General features: G+C 40.0%; 1 protein-coding gene across 1 annotated transcript in view; it reads right to left on the bottom strand.

Annotated features, from left to right (window-relative positions):
• CD109 (CD109 molecule) overlaps window positions 1–15,709 on the bottom strand; it is a 148,098-nt gene that overhangs the window by 114,351 nt on the left and 18,038 nt on the right. Inside the window, exon 3 of the mRNA XM_040474606.1 lies at window positions 6,597–6,625. Coding sequence (XP_040330540.1) covers window positions 6,597–6,625 — 29 coding nt within the window. The remainder of the gene's footprint in view (window positions 1–6,596; window positions 6,626–15,709) is intronic.

Below are 15,709 nucleotides of genomic sequence, written 5' to 3'. Positions count from 1 at the left end.
GAACACTTTTCTACAGTGTGCTCTCTTCCTGCATCCTGCACATCACAGGTCATTATCCTGGAAAGGATGGGGGTGCTGCTGCTTTCCTACTACTATTACCAACAGAATTCTTACCTTCCAGCATTAACAGACTTGAAGCCATACAGCAGTTTACATGACCTGTCATTTTACAACAATCCTTCAGGTGGTGCTCTCACTAACACCATTTTATACAGGGGCTTACAGGAATTTGGGAAGCTGTTCCAGGTTACTAGCTGAGATCCAAACCCAAGATGAGCTATACTACTCTAAGAAAAGCCTCCATATGATGTCTTTAAAGCATGTCTGACAATTCTCTGACTCTCTGCCCTTCAAAAAGTAGAGCCTCATTCCCCAGACTTAGGGACTTGCTTCTCAAGAAAATAATGAAGCTGTGTTAGAGAAAGGATGGCTTCTGCCTGGTTCTCTTTCTCTCTGGGATTCTTCGCTCTGGGGGAATCCAGCTGCCATGTGAGGAGGACACTCAAGAAGCCTGTAGAGAGGCCCACATAGGGAGAAATGAGGCCCCCCACCAACACCCACCACCAGCTCGACAGCCATATGAATGAACTACCTTACAGAGGATCCCTGACCTACTGAAGCCTTCAGGTGACTGCAGGTCTAACTGACATCCTGACTGCAGCCTTGTAATAGCCCAAAGCTTTGGGATAATCAGTTACACAATAGATGGCTAGTATACCTGACTTTTAGTTCGTTTTCATGATAATAAACCTGAGGTTCCGAAACTAAATTCTGGCTCGTGTTGGCAAATAAGTTTTGTCCACAGAAAGCTCAGAGATCCTCCAGTAACTGCAGCTACCTTGAAGCTCACAATATGGATGAGAATATGAAGGAAATGTAACAAGCCACCAATAAAACGGTCAGCAAAAAAATATTTAGGGAGAAAAGTACTGATGCCCACAATTTACTTGGAGACACATTTTAAAAATAAGATGAATTAGGGGTGCATGGGTGGCTCAAACAGTTAAGCATCTGACTCTTGGTTTCAGTTCAGGTCATGATCTCACAGTTCATGAGTTCAAGCCCTGCATTGGTCTCTGCACTGAGCATGGAGCCTGCTTGGGACTCAATCTCTCCCTCCCTCTCTGCTCCTCCCTGGCTTGCTTTCTCCCTCTCTCTCAAAAAATAAGTAAATAAACATAAAACTTTTTTTAAAATAAGATCAATTAATGGATGGAGAGACAGATGGATGGATAGATATGAAATAGAGCAAGTATAGTAAAGCATTAATGGTAGATTCTGAGTGGTGGATACAGAAGTGCTCACTACAAAATTCTTTCAAGTTTTTTTTATATTGGAAAAATTCTTAATAAAATGTTAGAAGAACAATCAGTAGCATCACATTTACATAACTTCTAGTGCCAATCTTTGCTTTTCTTCAATAAATATTTATTGAGCACCTCCTAGCTCCAAATTGTTCTAAGTCCTTGGAATACAACATAAGCCAAAGATGTGTGCCCTAGTAAGGCTAAGAGTCTAGCTTGGAACTTGCATTCTTATATTCTATTTTCCCAAATGATACTTCAGTTCTCAGATTCTTTTAAATAGATATTTTAATACTATAAGCAGAAAATTAAATATGCCAGCATATCATATATATGGCAAAGGTTCATAAATACTTTATATTTAAATAATGATATTTGATGGGATTGCTTTTTATGATTTGGATATAGTTTGATCATTTTTAGTGGCACAGAGCCTCCAGAACTGATAGCAGATTGAAGATTTACGTCAAATTAATAATGCAGAGGCACAAAACTAAAGAGCCCTATTTAACCATGAGAATGCCAAATAAAGAAGCGGAAGTAACACAGACATGTTCAAAAACACAATCTCTGTGCCCTACTCCATCCTCCATCAGGGAGCTGGCATCGCCTCAGGAGGAGACAGTACTATCTTCATGCTCCTTTCAGCTACCCCAAGTAATTTGCTTTTTTAGCTGCCCCATTAGAAACCCTGCCCACCCTCCATATGTAAGATTTAGGTGATTCAGGATCCTCAAAGCCTCAGTGTTATTCCCAGGGCTGGAAAGTCAGAGATTACAAAAGAACTTGGTGTATCAGTAGACCAGAGGTGACTCTATAAACCATGAGGCATCACCATACGCCTTGTGGTGTCACTGCCGAGTCTGCATGGCACTAAGGATGCTGAGCTGTGGTAGAGAGCTTGACCCTCCACTGTTAACAGTAGAGGGACATAATGTGAAAGAGAATGAAGAAAATAATGTGGATTTTCAGCAATCTTTAAGAAGGTTTTTATCTGTATCGGACCTAGAATGGGTTGTAACCTGCTCCCCACAGTGGAGAGGCCACCAGAAGGTATTAAAAGCGCTTGTATCTCTACTGATCCTTCTGCCTTCTTGGGGTCCCAGTTACTGAAAGAGTTCCAGGGATTGGTAATAAAGAGGTTCCCTCATCAGAGACTTCCCATGCCCTTCTCTTATGCAAGAACCAGTTATCTACTCACGGGGATTCTGCAGTTTCACATGTTGAGCTGAGCGCCGAGGGCTGGAAAAAGATACAGTTCCCACAGACGGACACTGCCTGGCAGCAGTACATCAAGGAGCTTTGATCAGCCAAGTACCAACTGGCACCTGAGTGGCACGTGCTCATTATGCTAAGTCTACTCTGTGTATACATAAATGCAAATTTCCTGAGTAAATGATTGCTCTTTGCCCAGGGTATTTAAGGCAAGTGTGCTCAAAAAGGTCCTTGGGGAGGGACTCCTGGCTGGCTCAGACAGTGGAACTAATGACTTTTGGTTGGGGTTGTGAGTTCAAGTGCCATGTTGGGTGTAGAGTTTACTTAAAAATAAAATAGAAATAAATAAAAATTGGGGCGCCTGGGTGGTTCAGTCGGCTAGGCGTCTGACTTCAGCTCAGGCCATGGTCTTATCACTCGTGAGTTCGAGCTCGCATGGGGCTCTCTGCTGTCAGTGTGGAGCCGGCTTCAGTTCCTGTCTCCCTCTCCTTTTCCCCTCCCCAGCTCATGCCTTCTCTGTCTCAAAAGTAAATAAAAACATTGAGAAAAAATTTTTTAATAAAAATAAATAAAAATTTACAAAAGATCCTTGGTGGGCAAGGAACTAATCTGGGATGACTAAAACCATTTAACCTTCTCTGAAAGATCAATTATCAAGGAAACAGAGACAACAAAATAGGATTTATCCTACTCTACTTCATCAGTTACTTATAATTACTAAAATAAGGAGAGATTTCAAATAACTTTCAAAATAAAATTGAGGGATTTAAGATGACAGTTTCTACTTAAAATATATTTTTTAAATGTTAATTATACATAAAATAAACTTCAAAACATTCCTAACTTTAAAAACCCCTCCCTCATGTTAAGTTGGATTTACTTACAGAGAATAAAAGAAATTTGCTTAAAACATTTTCTGCAAAAAAAATAACCTTTATACTAAGCATCAATCATTTTTATTTACTTCTTATTAAAAGTTGATTTTAGTGTATCAAAAATAGAAACAATGAGCTAATCAGATATTAAAAACCATTTGTTTTAATGAAGTCAAAATATTTACATTTTACAGCAAAAATTCATGAGAACCTCAAAAAACAATCTGAAATATTACAAACATCAGAATGCAAGTGCACACTCTGAAAGCTGAGCCTATTTTGACAACTCATAACAACGCAGAACTTTCTATTTTTGCCAAGCATTATCAAATTTTCCCAGACACACTTTACGACTAAGTCTTTAAACTTTTGTTTTACTAGAAAAGGGATATAATGTCTAAGAAAGCCTTCAATAGGTAATTGCTATATCTATCTACAATAGAAATGGCATTACTGGGAAAGACAAATACAGGATCTGGAGTTAGCATTTCCCATAGGTAAGGATTAAAAGAATAATAGCAGCCAAAGCCCAGTTAATGATAGTTTGGACAAGTGCAATTTACAATAAACTGACATTACTGGAACAATCCCAAGCCTAATGCCTTCTCTTTCCAGCCTTTCTACACTTCCAGCCTGTGTAACTATAGGCTTCTCTGATGAAACCAGACAGTTGTACTTTAAGCTGTGGTTTCTGAACTTAAATCCCACCCCCTTCTGCTACAGGACAATTCTATTACACAGGATTTATTTTAAGCTTCTCATTGGAATACTCTTTCAACACCATCATGGCCAGCATCTATTATTTTAGGGTACATAAACGCAATGTAATGTTTTATGACCACTGAGATTGGGCTCTCCCCCCATTTCCACCTGCTTTGCCTCTCTTTCCCTACTTCCTATTCAACAATAGAAAAGCAGTTATATTTCTTAAGAGGGAAAATAGGTAAGAAACAACAGCTATGGTACATAAGTAATTTTTATAAAGTACTGTTTGGTAGTGCTATATTTTCTAGGAATACCATCCCCTACCACCACCCCTGCAAAAACTAATGTGCTTTCTGAATGTGCTTGATAAGTAACCTTCAAGAAGTAATGGCGGAACCTGGCTCATCAGTTAGTGCTAATCCTACATTAAGTATGTAAAGTATCAGGGCCCAAGTTGTTAAAAAGAAACCACAGGCCCAAGGTGGAGTCATTTGCTCCCAGAACAGTAAATCAGGACTTAACTGCAGTTTCAACCTCTCCAGGAGTGGAATTTTAAGCCAATCAATCTGGAACTTTCTGACAAGCACCAATGAGGTAATCTGTCACATGGGCCCTCTCCCCCACCCCCACCCCCACCCCACCCAACCCAAAGGAAGATGAGGTAATCTGCAGGATAAGACCCCATGCCCTTCCCTTGCCTGGAACAATCCTTTCTTTTCTTTTGCTAATAACTTCCTTGCCCCACCTTCCTTCCTACAAAAACCTTCCGTGTTGTACAACTCTTTGGAGCTCCCCTCTGCTTGCTAGGTGGGATCCTGCCCAATTCTTGAATCTCTTAATAAAGCCAATTAGATCTTCAAATTTACTGGGTGAAGTTTTGTTTTTTAACAAAGTCATTAGTCAACTGTTCTCAGAAAAGTATACCAAATTGCATCTCTTGCTGGATGCTGTGGTCTACTTTCTCTACGGTACATTCAAAGTGTGAAGCTCCAAAATAAAACATGGTAATAAAAGTACAAACTTCCAAATCAAAGCTATGAGAAGCAGGATCAGTTCACAAACAGCATTTAATCACCAGGTTTTACGACTTTCTCAACAAAATAATAACCCCTTTTCACTTCCATAGCAAATTTTACAGCACTTTCACATCTCATTTCACCCCCAAGGTAAAGTACCCCCTATGAAGGAAGCAGTTTCTTTATCCCCTTTTCCAGAGCTAGGACAAGGGTGGGGTGAGTGAGACCCTTGCCTCTGGTGCAAAACTTAAGGAGGAGCCAAAAAAATCAGTAATCAAGATAAGTAAATTTTTAATATCTTAAAATAGAAAAGGTAGTGCAAAAAATTAAATTATGAACACAAAATTTTTTAACAAAGACAGGATCAATATCACCAATGTCTCAGGCTTCAGTGTGGCTCAGCGTGACCCTCCACTTTCTAGGACAGGGAAACCGAGGGGCAGAGTGTTAATTTCACACTCAAAACTTTGAGGTTCAGTAAGGCAGAAACGGCACCAAACCAGCCCAGGTTTCTTGGCAATACTCCAGGAAGGTTTCCCCAGTGAAGTTCCCTGTTTCACAAGCAAAAAATCTTTGCTATGAGTTTGAAGAGGCTAATAACCGATCTCCCTGAAGTAACATTCTTTTAAAAATTTTTTTAATGTTTATTCATTTTTGAGAGAGAGGGAGAGAGAGAGAGAGAGAGAGAGAGAGAGAGAATGAGCGGGGAAGGGACCGAGAGAGAGGGGGGGACAGAGGATCCAAAGTGGGGCTCGAAGCTGAGAGCCAATGCAGGGCATGAACTCACAAACTGTGAGATCGTGACCTGAGCTGAAGTCGGGCACTCAACCGATGAGCCACCAGGTGCCCCTAAAGTAACATTATTCTATTTTTTTTTATAATTTTTTTTTTTTAGTGTTTATTTATTATTGACAGAGAGAGACAGAGCATGAGTGGAGGAGGGTCAGAGAGAGGGAGACACAGAATCTGAAACAGGCTCCAGGCTCTGAGCTGTTGGCACAGAGCCCGAGGTGGGGCTCGAACTCACAGACAGCGAGATCATGACCCGAGCCGAAGTCAGATGCTCAACTGACTGAGCCACCCAGGCGCCCCAAAGTAACATTATTCTTAATTTAAAGGTGAAACTGAACTCAAGACAAACTCACAAGAAACGTAAATTGATATAAAAGTCAACAAAAGGGGCGCCTGGGTGGCGCAGTCGGTTGAGCGTCCGACTTCAGCCAGGCCACGATCTTGCGGTCCGTGATTTCGAGCCCCGCGTCAGGCTCTGGGCTGATGGCTCAGAGCCTGGAGCCTGTTTCTGATTCTGTGTCTCCCTCTCTCTCTGCCCCTCCCCCGTTCATGCTCTGTCTCTCTCTGTCCCCAAAAAATAAATAAATGTTGAAAAAAAAATTAAAAAAAAAAAAAAGTCAACAAAATATTATTTGTCTCATCAATGCAATGTATATTTCTGAAACCAAATTTTTTAAATGGATACTTACTGATGGAAGAGTAAGTGTCTTGAAAGAGCCTAAAAGCAAAACAGGGAAGAAAATAGAGTCATAATTGGAATATGATGATATAATACAAAACTCCCAAGAATCTCCTAAATACTCTTTCAGATGTGGAAAGAATCATAAGCTTACAGAATCACAAACTTATTTGGCCAAAACAAAACAATTTTATTAAATCCCAGAACACCTGAGAGATTATTACATATCCTTGTGCTGAAGAATTAAGGAAAGTGGAGCCAGACTTAAAAGGCTATCAGTGGGTGAACCCCCCCAAAAAATTAATTTAAGTTCTGCTCTCTTTTCCATTATCATTTTTGTTGTCATTGTTGCTGCTACTCTTGTTGCTGCTTTCAGGTTATACACATTTGAGGGACACTTCAATCGGTGTTGAGGAAGAACCTAAGGCTTATTTCTTACGTTCTCAGACCCTCATGATAAGAGAAGAAAAGGAAGGCATTAGTCATGTCAGGGGTGAGCTGGGACTCATAACTGACTCACTGGTATTAGAGTGAGGCAGACTTTTTTTTCATGTAAAGTTTCTAAACATAGGACTTCTAATTTAACTCATGCCAATTTCTCATCAGATCTAATTATTTCAAGGGGAAAAAAATGTTTCAAGTTAAAAACAAAAGAATACTTATCCAAAGTTCCCATTTAAGTGACATGAGTTCAGAGGTGGTGACAGGTCCTCACAGTTCCTTCATTTAAGAAATATTTGTGAATATTTAAGAATTTTTACCACAATGACAAGACAGACGTGGCCCCCATCCTCCTGGAAGCCACATGTGTCTATCCGGTGGGAACGGACAGACGCCAGAGCACAGCACAGTACAGAGCAGGGGTTCAACAAGTGGCCTCTGGAATTAGACTACATCAGTTCTAAAATGAATCAACCATGTGCTCACCCCATCCTTGAAAAAGTTACCTGATTATCCAGGCTCCATTTTTTCATCCATAACATGAGCATGCTAATTAATAATAGTACCAATCTCACAAGGTGGTTGTGAAGAATAAGTACGTTGATATCTGTAAAGTGGATAGAACAATGTCTGCCACACAGGAAACACTTCATAACTGTAAGTCATTATAGTGCCAGAAAACCCGAAGAGCTATCCACTGGGGATGTCAGCATGCCTCTACAGCAAGGCCTTCAAATTGTTATAATGAAGCATTGAGTCAATTAGGACATATTACCAATGTCAAATTAGAGGATCAAGTTACATATATGTACTTTCTCAACCAAAATATTAAATATTAGAAAACCTTAATTCCTTAGTTTTGCTCAATGAAATAGAAGAAATAAAGCTAATACATGTCCTGCCTGCCTACATCCTTATAAATGGTCTTGCACAACCCCCGATGTGCATACACCCACTTTGAAAACCACTACCCCAATGGGCCTCCATGAAATACAAATATGTTTTCAGCAGCAGATAAGCAATTCATCAAAATCATTTATCCCCTAGCAAAGATCAGTTTATCCAATAACTGTCGCCATAGAAAGCAAAGAGCAAGACTCTTAAATAATAGGACAAAGGACAAAAAGCGTCTTGAAAAGGAGAAGAAGGAGAAACAACTGAACAGATATAACTCGACATGGAAGCGCTGCAATAAAGATAGGACAGAGACCACCTCAGAGGGATCAGGGGAAGGCACCTAGAGAAAATGATGCCAGAGTCTAGGGTTGTAGGATAAAGGAAAATTAGCCAGATGCGAAAGAAAGGGAAGAGTTTCCAGGCAGAGCAGCAGCAAGTGCAAAAGAGTGGAGGTCAGCATGAGTCTACAGAAGCAAAGAGCTGGCAAAGAGAGGATTATAGAGATGAGGCTGGACCAAATCATGAAAGGCCTTTTACACAGCGTGAGTCCTTGCCAGGATCATTCCAGGTTCTGCTGCTCTCCCAGCATCCTGAGTTAGCATTTGTCCTGAATCTTTTTGGAGCAGCAAAATATCAATATGAGATGGGTTTAATGTGCACAAGATTTAACTCTGAAATACTATAGTCATGCTTTGGGAATATCTCAACTTGTGGGAAGAAACATCTCATCAAGTTCTTATTTTTAATGAGATGGGCATATTCTATACTGAACTGAAGAGAAACTGAGAAGCCCTATGATATTGCAGCAACTAAGTTTGGTGAGACATTCAAAAGCACCATAAATACAGACAATTTACTGGACAAGTTTTGTGTTGTAAAAATATTTGCTGAAGGGAGTCATGGTACTCTCCAGGCAAAAAGACAAACCCTGTAACATATTTGAACTGAAACATTTAAATAGTTCAATATGGGGGTAACGATGGAATTGAGAATATCCTCCACACAGCAGAATTTACTCTGATCTTAACACATACCTCAGTATATGTGAAGAGAGTGTGTTCTCAATTAAAAATGTACCAACAATGAACAAGTGGAATTTGAAATTAAAAATAACACCATTTACATTAGCATACCAAACAAAGAAATACTTAGGTTTAAACCTAACAAAATGGTTACAATACCTATATGAGGAAAGTACTCTGGTAAATGAAATCAAGGAAGGATTAAATAATTGAAGAGATATTCAATGTTCACGGACAGAAAGACTCAATACTGTCAAGACGCCAGTTCTTCCGAACTTGAGCCATAGATGCAATGCAATCCTAATCAAAATCCCATAAAGTTATTTTATGGAAATCAACAAACTGATTCTAAAGTTTATGTGGAGACGCAAAGGACCCAGGATAGCCATTACAATATTGAAGAACAAAGTTGGAGGATTGATGCTACCAAGTCTAAAACTTACCGTAAAGCTATAGTAACCAAGGCAGCGTGGTACTGGCAAAAGACAGGCAAACTGATTAATGGAACAGAAGATACAGCCCATAAATAGACCCCTACTAATATGGTTGAGTGATCTCTGACAAATGAGCAAAAGCAATCCAATGGAGCAAAGCTGTCTCTTCAAAAAGTAATGCTGGAACAATGGACATCTACATACAAAAAAGTGAATCTAGACAGACCTTACCCCCTTCACAAATATTAACTCAAAACGGATCATAGACTTAAATATAAAATGCAAAACTATAAAATTCCTAGAATATAGCATAGGAGAAAACCTAGATGACCTTGGTCTTTTTCTGTATAACACCAAAGATACAATCCATTAAAGAAATAATTCATAAGCTGGACTTCATCAAAATCAAAAACTTCTGCTATGCAAATGACAACATCAACACAATGAGAAGATAAGCTACAGATTGGAAGAAATATTTGCAAAAGACACACCTGATAAAGGACTGTATTCCAAAGTATGCAAAGAACTTTAAAAACTCAACAATAAGGGGCACCTGGGTGACTCAGTCAGTTAAGCATCTGACTTCAGCTCAGGTCATTATCTCACAGTTTGTGAGTTTTAGCCCCCAATTGGTCTCTGTGCTGACAGGTCAGAGCCTGGAGCCTGCTTCGGATTTTGTGTGTCTCTTTCTCTCTGCCCCTCCCCCGTGCGCACAGGTGCGCTCGCGCGCTCTCTCTCTCTCTCTCTCTCTCTCTCTCTCTCAAAAATAAACATTAAGAAAATGTTTTTAATAAATAAATAAATATTTTTAAAAAATAAAACTCAACAATAATAAAACAAATAACTCAACTAGAAAATGGGCCAAAATATTAATAGACAACTCAGCAAAGAAGATACACAGATGGCAAGTAAGCATAAGAGAAGATGCTCCACATCATAAAGAAATGCAACTGAAGCAATAAGATACCAGTACGCTGGTATCAGTCATTGACAACATCAAATGCTGGCCAGGATGTGGAGCAACAGGAGCTCTCACTCACTGCTGGTTTGCAACGCAAAATGATACAGCCACTTAGGAAGACAGTTTGGCAATTTCTTACAAAACTGAACATACTTTTACCATATGATCCAGCAATCACATTCCTTGGCATTTACTCAAGAGTTGGAAACTTATGACCACACAAAAATCTGCACACAGATATTTACAGCAGCTTTATTAATAATTGCCAAAGCTTAGAAGCAACCAAGTTTCCTTCAGTCGGTGAGTGGATAAATAAACTGTGATACATCCAGACAATGTAATATTATTCAGCTCTAAAAATAAATGAGCTATCGGACCATGAAAAGACATGGAGAAACCTTAAGTGCATATTACTAAGCCAAAGAAGCAATCTGAAAAGGCTACATACTATACAATTCCAACTAAATGACAGCTGGAAAAAGCAAAACCATGGATACAATAAAAAGATCAGGTTGCTGCAAGGTGGCATAGAAAGATGAATAGGCAGAACACAGAGGGTTTTCAGGGCAGTGAAAATACTCTGTGTGATATTATAATGATGGACATATGCCATTATACATTTGCCAAAACCCACAGAATATACAATGCCAAGAATGAACCCTAAGGTAAACGATGGACTTTGGTTGTTTATGATGTGTCAGTGTAAGTTCATCCTTGCTAAAAAAAAATATGTACCATTCTGGTTAGTGATGTTAATAGGGGAGGCTAGGCATATATAGGTACAGGGATAATAAGAGAACTCTGCCAAAAAAAAAGTCTTTATTTGAATGTTCAAATTGTCTGATCATTCCATTATATATATTTGTATAAATTATATAAATATAAATATATATAAATAAAATATTATACAAATAATAATATAGTAAAACCTCGGTTTGCGAACATAATTCATTCCGGAAATATGCTTGTAATCCAAAGGACTTGTATATCAAAGCGAATTTCAAGAACCATTGGCTCAGTTGTGATCATGTGACATTCGGGATCACGTACTACTCCTATTGTAAAACATCGCTCATTTATCAAGTCAAAATTTTTTAGAAAAGTTTGCTCATCTTGCAGAACACTCAGAAAGAGTTACATGCAATCCAATGCTTTAATGTGTATATAACGGAATGGTGAAAATACTTGAATGTTCAAATAAGTTATGGATTATAACCTACTGAATAAAGAGTCAATGTGCTCATGCTGCCCTATAAGCAAATAGATGAGTGAAAGAAGAAGAAAAGGTTCTTCTTTACCATAAAATTCCAACTAATAAACACAGAAGGAATCATGGAATTAGAAAATTTCACAACTATCATGGTAATAATTGATTCAGCGATAATCATCAATCTTGTGTGTGCAAGCTGGATGAGACTCGTGAGAACTAATGAGCTATTGTTGTCCTAAACTACTAAGTTTTGGGGTGGTTCAATCACAGAAATGGATGACTGGAATACTCTTGAAATAAAAAGAGTAACTAGCAAACCTCTAAAGGTATAGAGTCAAACACAATAGCCTGTAGCCATAGTGGCTATTGAAATGAGCAATTGAAATGTGCTACAAATACAAAATGTAGGGGCGCCTGGGTGGCGCAGTCGGTTAAGCGTCCGACTTCAGCCAGGTCACGATCTCGCGGTCCGTGAGTTCGAGCCCCGCGTCGGGCTCTGGGCTGATGGCTCAGAGCCTGGAGCCTGCTTCCGATTCTGTGTTTCCCTCTCTCTCTGCCCCTCCCCCGTTCATGCTCTGTCTCTCTCTGTCCCAAAAATAAATTAAAAAAACGTTGAAAAAAAAAATTAAATCCCTTTAAAAAAAAAAAAAAAAACAAATACAAAATGCACCCATATTTGTAAGGCTTAAAAGAGTAAAAGTATATAAACTATCTCAGTAATAATTTTATAATTACTACATGTTGATAATATTTTATGAATTACTGGGTTAAACAAAAAATATTAAAATTAATTTTTTAATTAAGTTTTTTAAGTTGGACTCCACCCAGCATGGAGTCCAACACATGCTCAAACTCACGACCATGAGATCAAGACCCAAGCTGAAATTAAGAGTCAGACACTTAACTGACTGAGCCACCCAGGCACCCCTAAAATTAATTTCACCTCAATTTTTTTACCTTTTTTTTAAAGATCTTATTTTTAAGTAATCCCCACAGCCAACATAGGGCTCAAACTCACAACCTCAAGATCAATAGTTGCATGATCCACTGACTGAGCCAGTCAGGCGCCCCCCCCCCCCCACTTTTTTTAACTTTTCTAATATGGTTACTAGAAAATGCTATTACATGAGTGGTAGCACCATACTTGTATTGGACAACGTTGGTGTAGAGGATGGAAGACTCACATGTTTGCTTAGAAGCAATAAAACAACGAACGGGTCTGACTGCATACAACTTTTAAGTTTGGTGAATAAAATAATAACAGATACTATTTATAGTGTTATAAAAGCATTACATATTTTAGCAGATCTAATTGGCATCATAATCTTATTAAGTATTATTATCCTTCTTTTACAAATGAGAACCCTGAGTCACAGAGGCATTAAGTGACTTGCCCAAGGTCATACAGAAAAGAAGTAACAGAGCCAACATTCTAACACAGGCAGGCTGCCTCTTGGATCTGAACTGTAAATCACTACTCTCGGGGCATCTGGGTGGCTCAGTCAGTTAAGTGTCCGACTTCGGCTCAGGTCATGATCTCGCAGTCCCTGAGTTCGAACCCTGCATCAGGCTCTCTGCTATCAGCTCAGAATCCCCTTCAGATCTTCTGTCTCCCTCTCTCTCTACCTCTCCCCCACTGGTGCTTTTTCTCTGTCTCAAAAATAAATAAACATTTTTTTTAACAAAAAATCACCACTCTCAGGACAAGAACAGCAGCTGTACCTCTGTTCTTTTACCCTGCGTACCTTTGATTATTGTAAAGGTTCCCCAGCCTAGAGAGCCTCTTTGTGCACGTTATCACCACTCAAAATCTCCATTACCTGGGGCTCCTCTCCTCAACTCTATGCTAGTCATCAGAGAACCTGGGGATTCTCTTTCATCCATGTTTCTCCCAACCCTTAGAGTCACGCTATAAGCACTGAAGTAGCAGAGCTGGGGCGCCTGGGTGGCTCAGTCGGTTGAGCGTCCGACTTCGGCTCAGGTCACGATCTCACGGTCCGTGAGTTCGAGCCCCACGTCGGGCTCTGGGCTGATGGCTCAGAGCCTGGAGCCTGCTTCCAATTCTGTGTCTCCCTCTCTCTCTGACCCTCCCCCGTTCATGCTCTGTCTCTGTCTCAAAAATAAATAAACGTTAAAAAAAATTAAAAAAAAAAAGTAGCAGAGCTAATTTTAAAATAATTCATGTTATACAAGAACTTCTGAAAAGGAAATAAAAAACTTGAAAATTTCCCGACTCTCATAACACTTCCTCACACTAGTTTTGATACATTTGAGGTTAATTTCAATATCTGAAAAATCCCTCTTCAAAGGAAAGTTAAATAATCACATCTGTCTATGGTTGGGATCCCAGGGAAGCCAACGCTGAGATGGTGATTAAAGTGCAAGGGGTTTGGGGAGCTCCGGGGTGGTTCCGTCGGTTAAGCACCCACTCTCGATTTCTGCTCAGGTGGTGATCTCACGGTTGTAAGATCGAGCCCTGCTTTGGACTCTGTGCTGGGGGTGGAGCCTGCTTAGGATTCTCTGTCTCCCTCTCTCTCTGCACCCACTCTCTCTCACAATAAACTTTTTTTTTTTTTTTTAAGTGCAAGTGGTTTTGTAGGGAGTGCTCTTGGGATCAGCACCTGGAGAAAGGAAGGGAAAGGAAGGAGAGGGGACAGGGGAGAGAGGGAGGCAGAACTACAACGCAGGCTCCAGAGGTGTCACAAGAGGCGCTCAGGAGCAGCCATGATCCTTGAGAACTGTCCTGAGTCAGGGGGAGGGGACTGGACACTCACCCAAGGAGGGGTGCCCCTGGGGCAAGGTGATTCCCTTTACCACAGCCAATTCCCAAAGGGAATTGAGTAGCTAGAGGGAATGAGTCCTTCTTCTCTGAAAGGCTCCATTTGGGAGCATGCACAGCGCAGCATCCACCACAATATCCCACATTGGAACAAAATAAAAAAAAATTACACTGCAGAAAGCAGGGCCCCAGCAAATCAGTACCCTCGATTATTAAGAGGTATTTATTTTTCATTACTTTAGAATAAATCATCAGGGTTGACTATTTTGTCAGCCAGTGACTTGGAGGAAACAATGTGCTTCCTTTCCATCATGGACTAACATACAGTCTACCTCCATCACCACCAGATTTACAAAAACTCTGTGTGTGTGTGTGTGTGTGTGTGTGCGTGCGCGTGCGCGCGTGTGTGTGTGTGCGCGCGCGCGCATTAGGGCAAGGGGCGGGGGATTTATTTTTATCTAAGTGTGACACCAAATAAGGAGAAAGTAAAAAACAGCTGTGAATCTACAATCCAAATAAATCCAGTAAGTTGATTAATTGGAGGGCAAGCATTTCAGCAATTCAAGATGAGCTACCAACCCCCTTTTTTTTTTTAATGTAGCTCTTTTGGTCAAACTTTTGAGGGGTTTTCTCATTAGAGAAAAATTGGAAAAGGATGTTGACTGCATGCCTGGGTCCCCCTACTCTGACACATGAGAGTGTCTGTGTACAGACCCAGGAAAGACAGAGCCAGAAACAGAACCTGGCCCCAAAAGCTGGAGTGTAGGGGCAGAGACGTCCCGCCCACCCCTAATTCTGACTGGATTCAGGGAGTGGCTCAAAGCATGTGTAGAGAGATCCAATTTAAAGCCCACTCACTGCTCTTGTGTGTCCTTATTAAAAGGTCGACTTCAAGTACTTGACATTTTTTTCAACATGTTGTGTTCCTTCTAAATTTACAAATGCAGCTTGGAATTTCCTAGGCACTTACTAAGCCTTATGTGAAAGTCCTACATTCTAGAAATAATTTACACAGTCAAAACATAAAATTGGGAGCAGAGTTGTGGGAGTGCAGATGAGGAATAGTAATCTCTTTCTGTACTGTTGCTAGCTTGAAGATTAAATAGAATTTGCAAACTGTTGTGACCACTTCTGCTCCCTTTTAGCAAGTTTCCATTCAGACACGGGAAACAGTCCCCACCTCTTGAAACACTGCATGGCACTCTTTTAAATCAAAGGCTAATGATCCGCTCTGTTATGTGAAGTCCTTCTCAACATTATTGTAGATAAGTCTGTAAAACTCCGGTCATTTTTGTGTATAACCAGAGTCAATCTTTGAACCCTTTCAGATGCTTTCTCCTTCCCATCGCTGCCGAAGCCACTCAAAAGAAACCTTGTTT

The sequence above is a fragment of the Herpailurus yagouaroundi genome, unplaced genomic scaffold (assembly GCF_014898765.1).
Source record: "Herpailurus yagouaroundi ecotype Mexico unplaced genomic scaffold, PumYag 139, whole genome shotgun sequence".
Classification (NCBI taxonomy): Eukaryota; Metazoa; Chordata; class Mammalia; order Carnivora; family Felidae; genus Herpailurus; species Herpailurus yagouaroundi.
The sequence above is the reverse complement of the archived record's forward strand: the minus strand, read 5'-3'. Positions and strand labels throughout refer to the sequence as shown.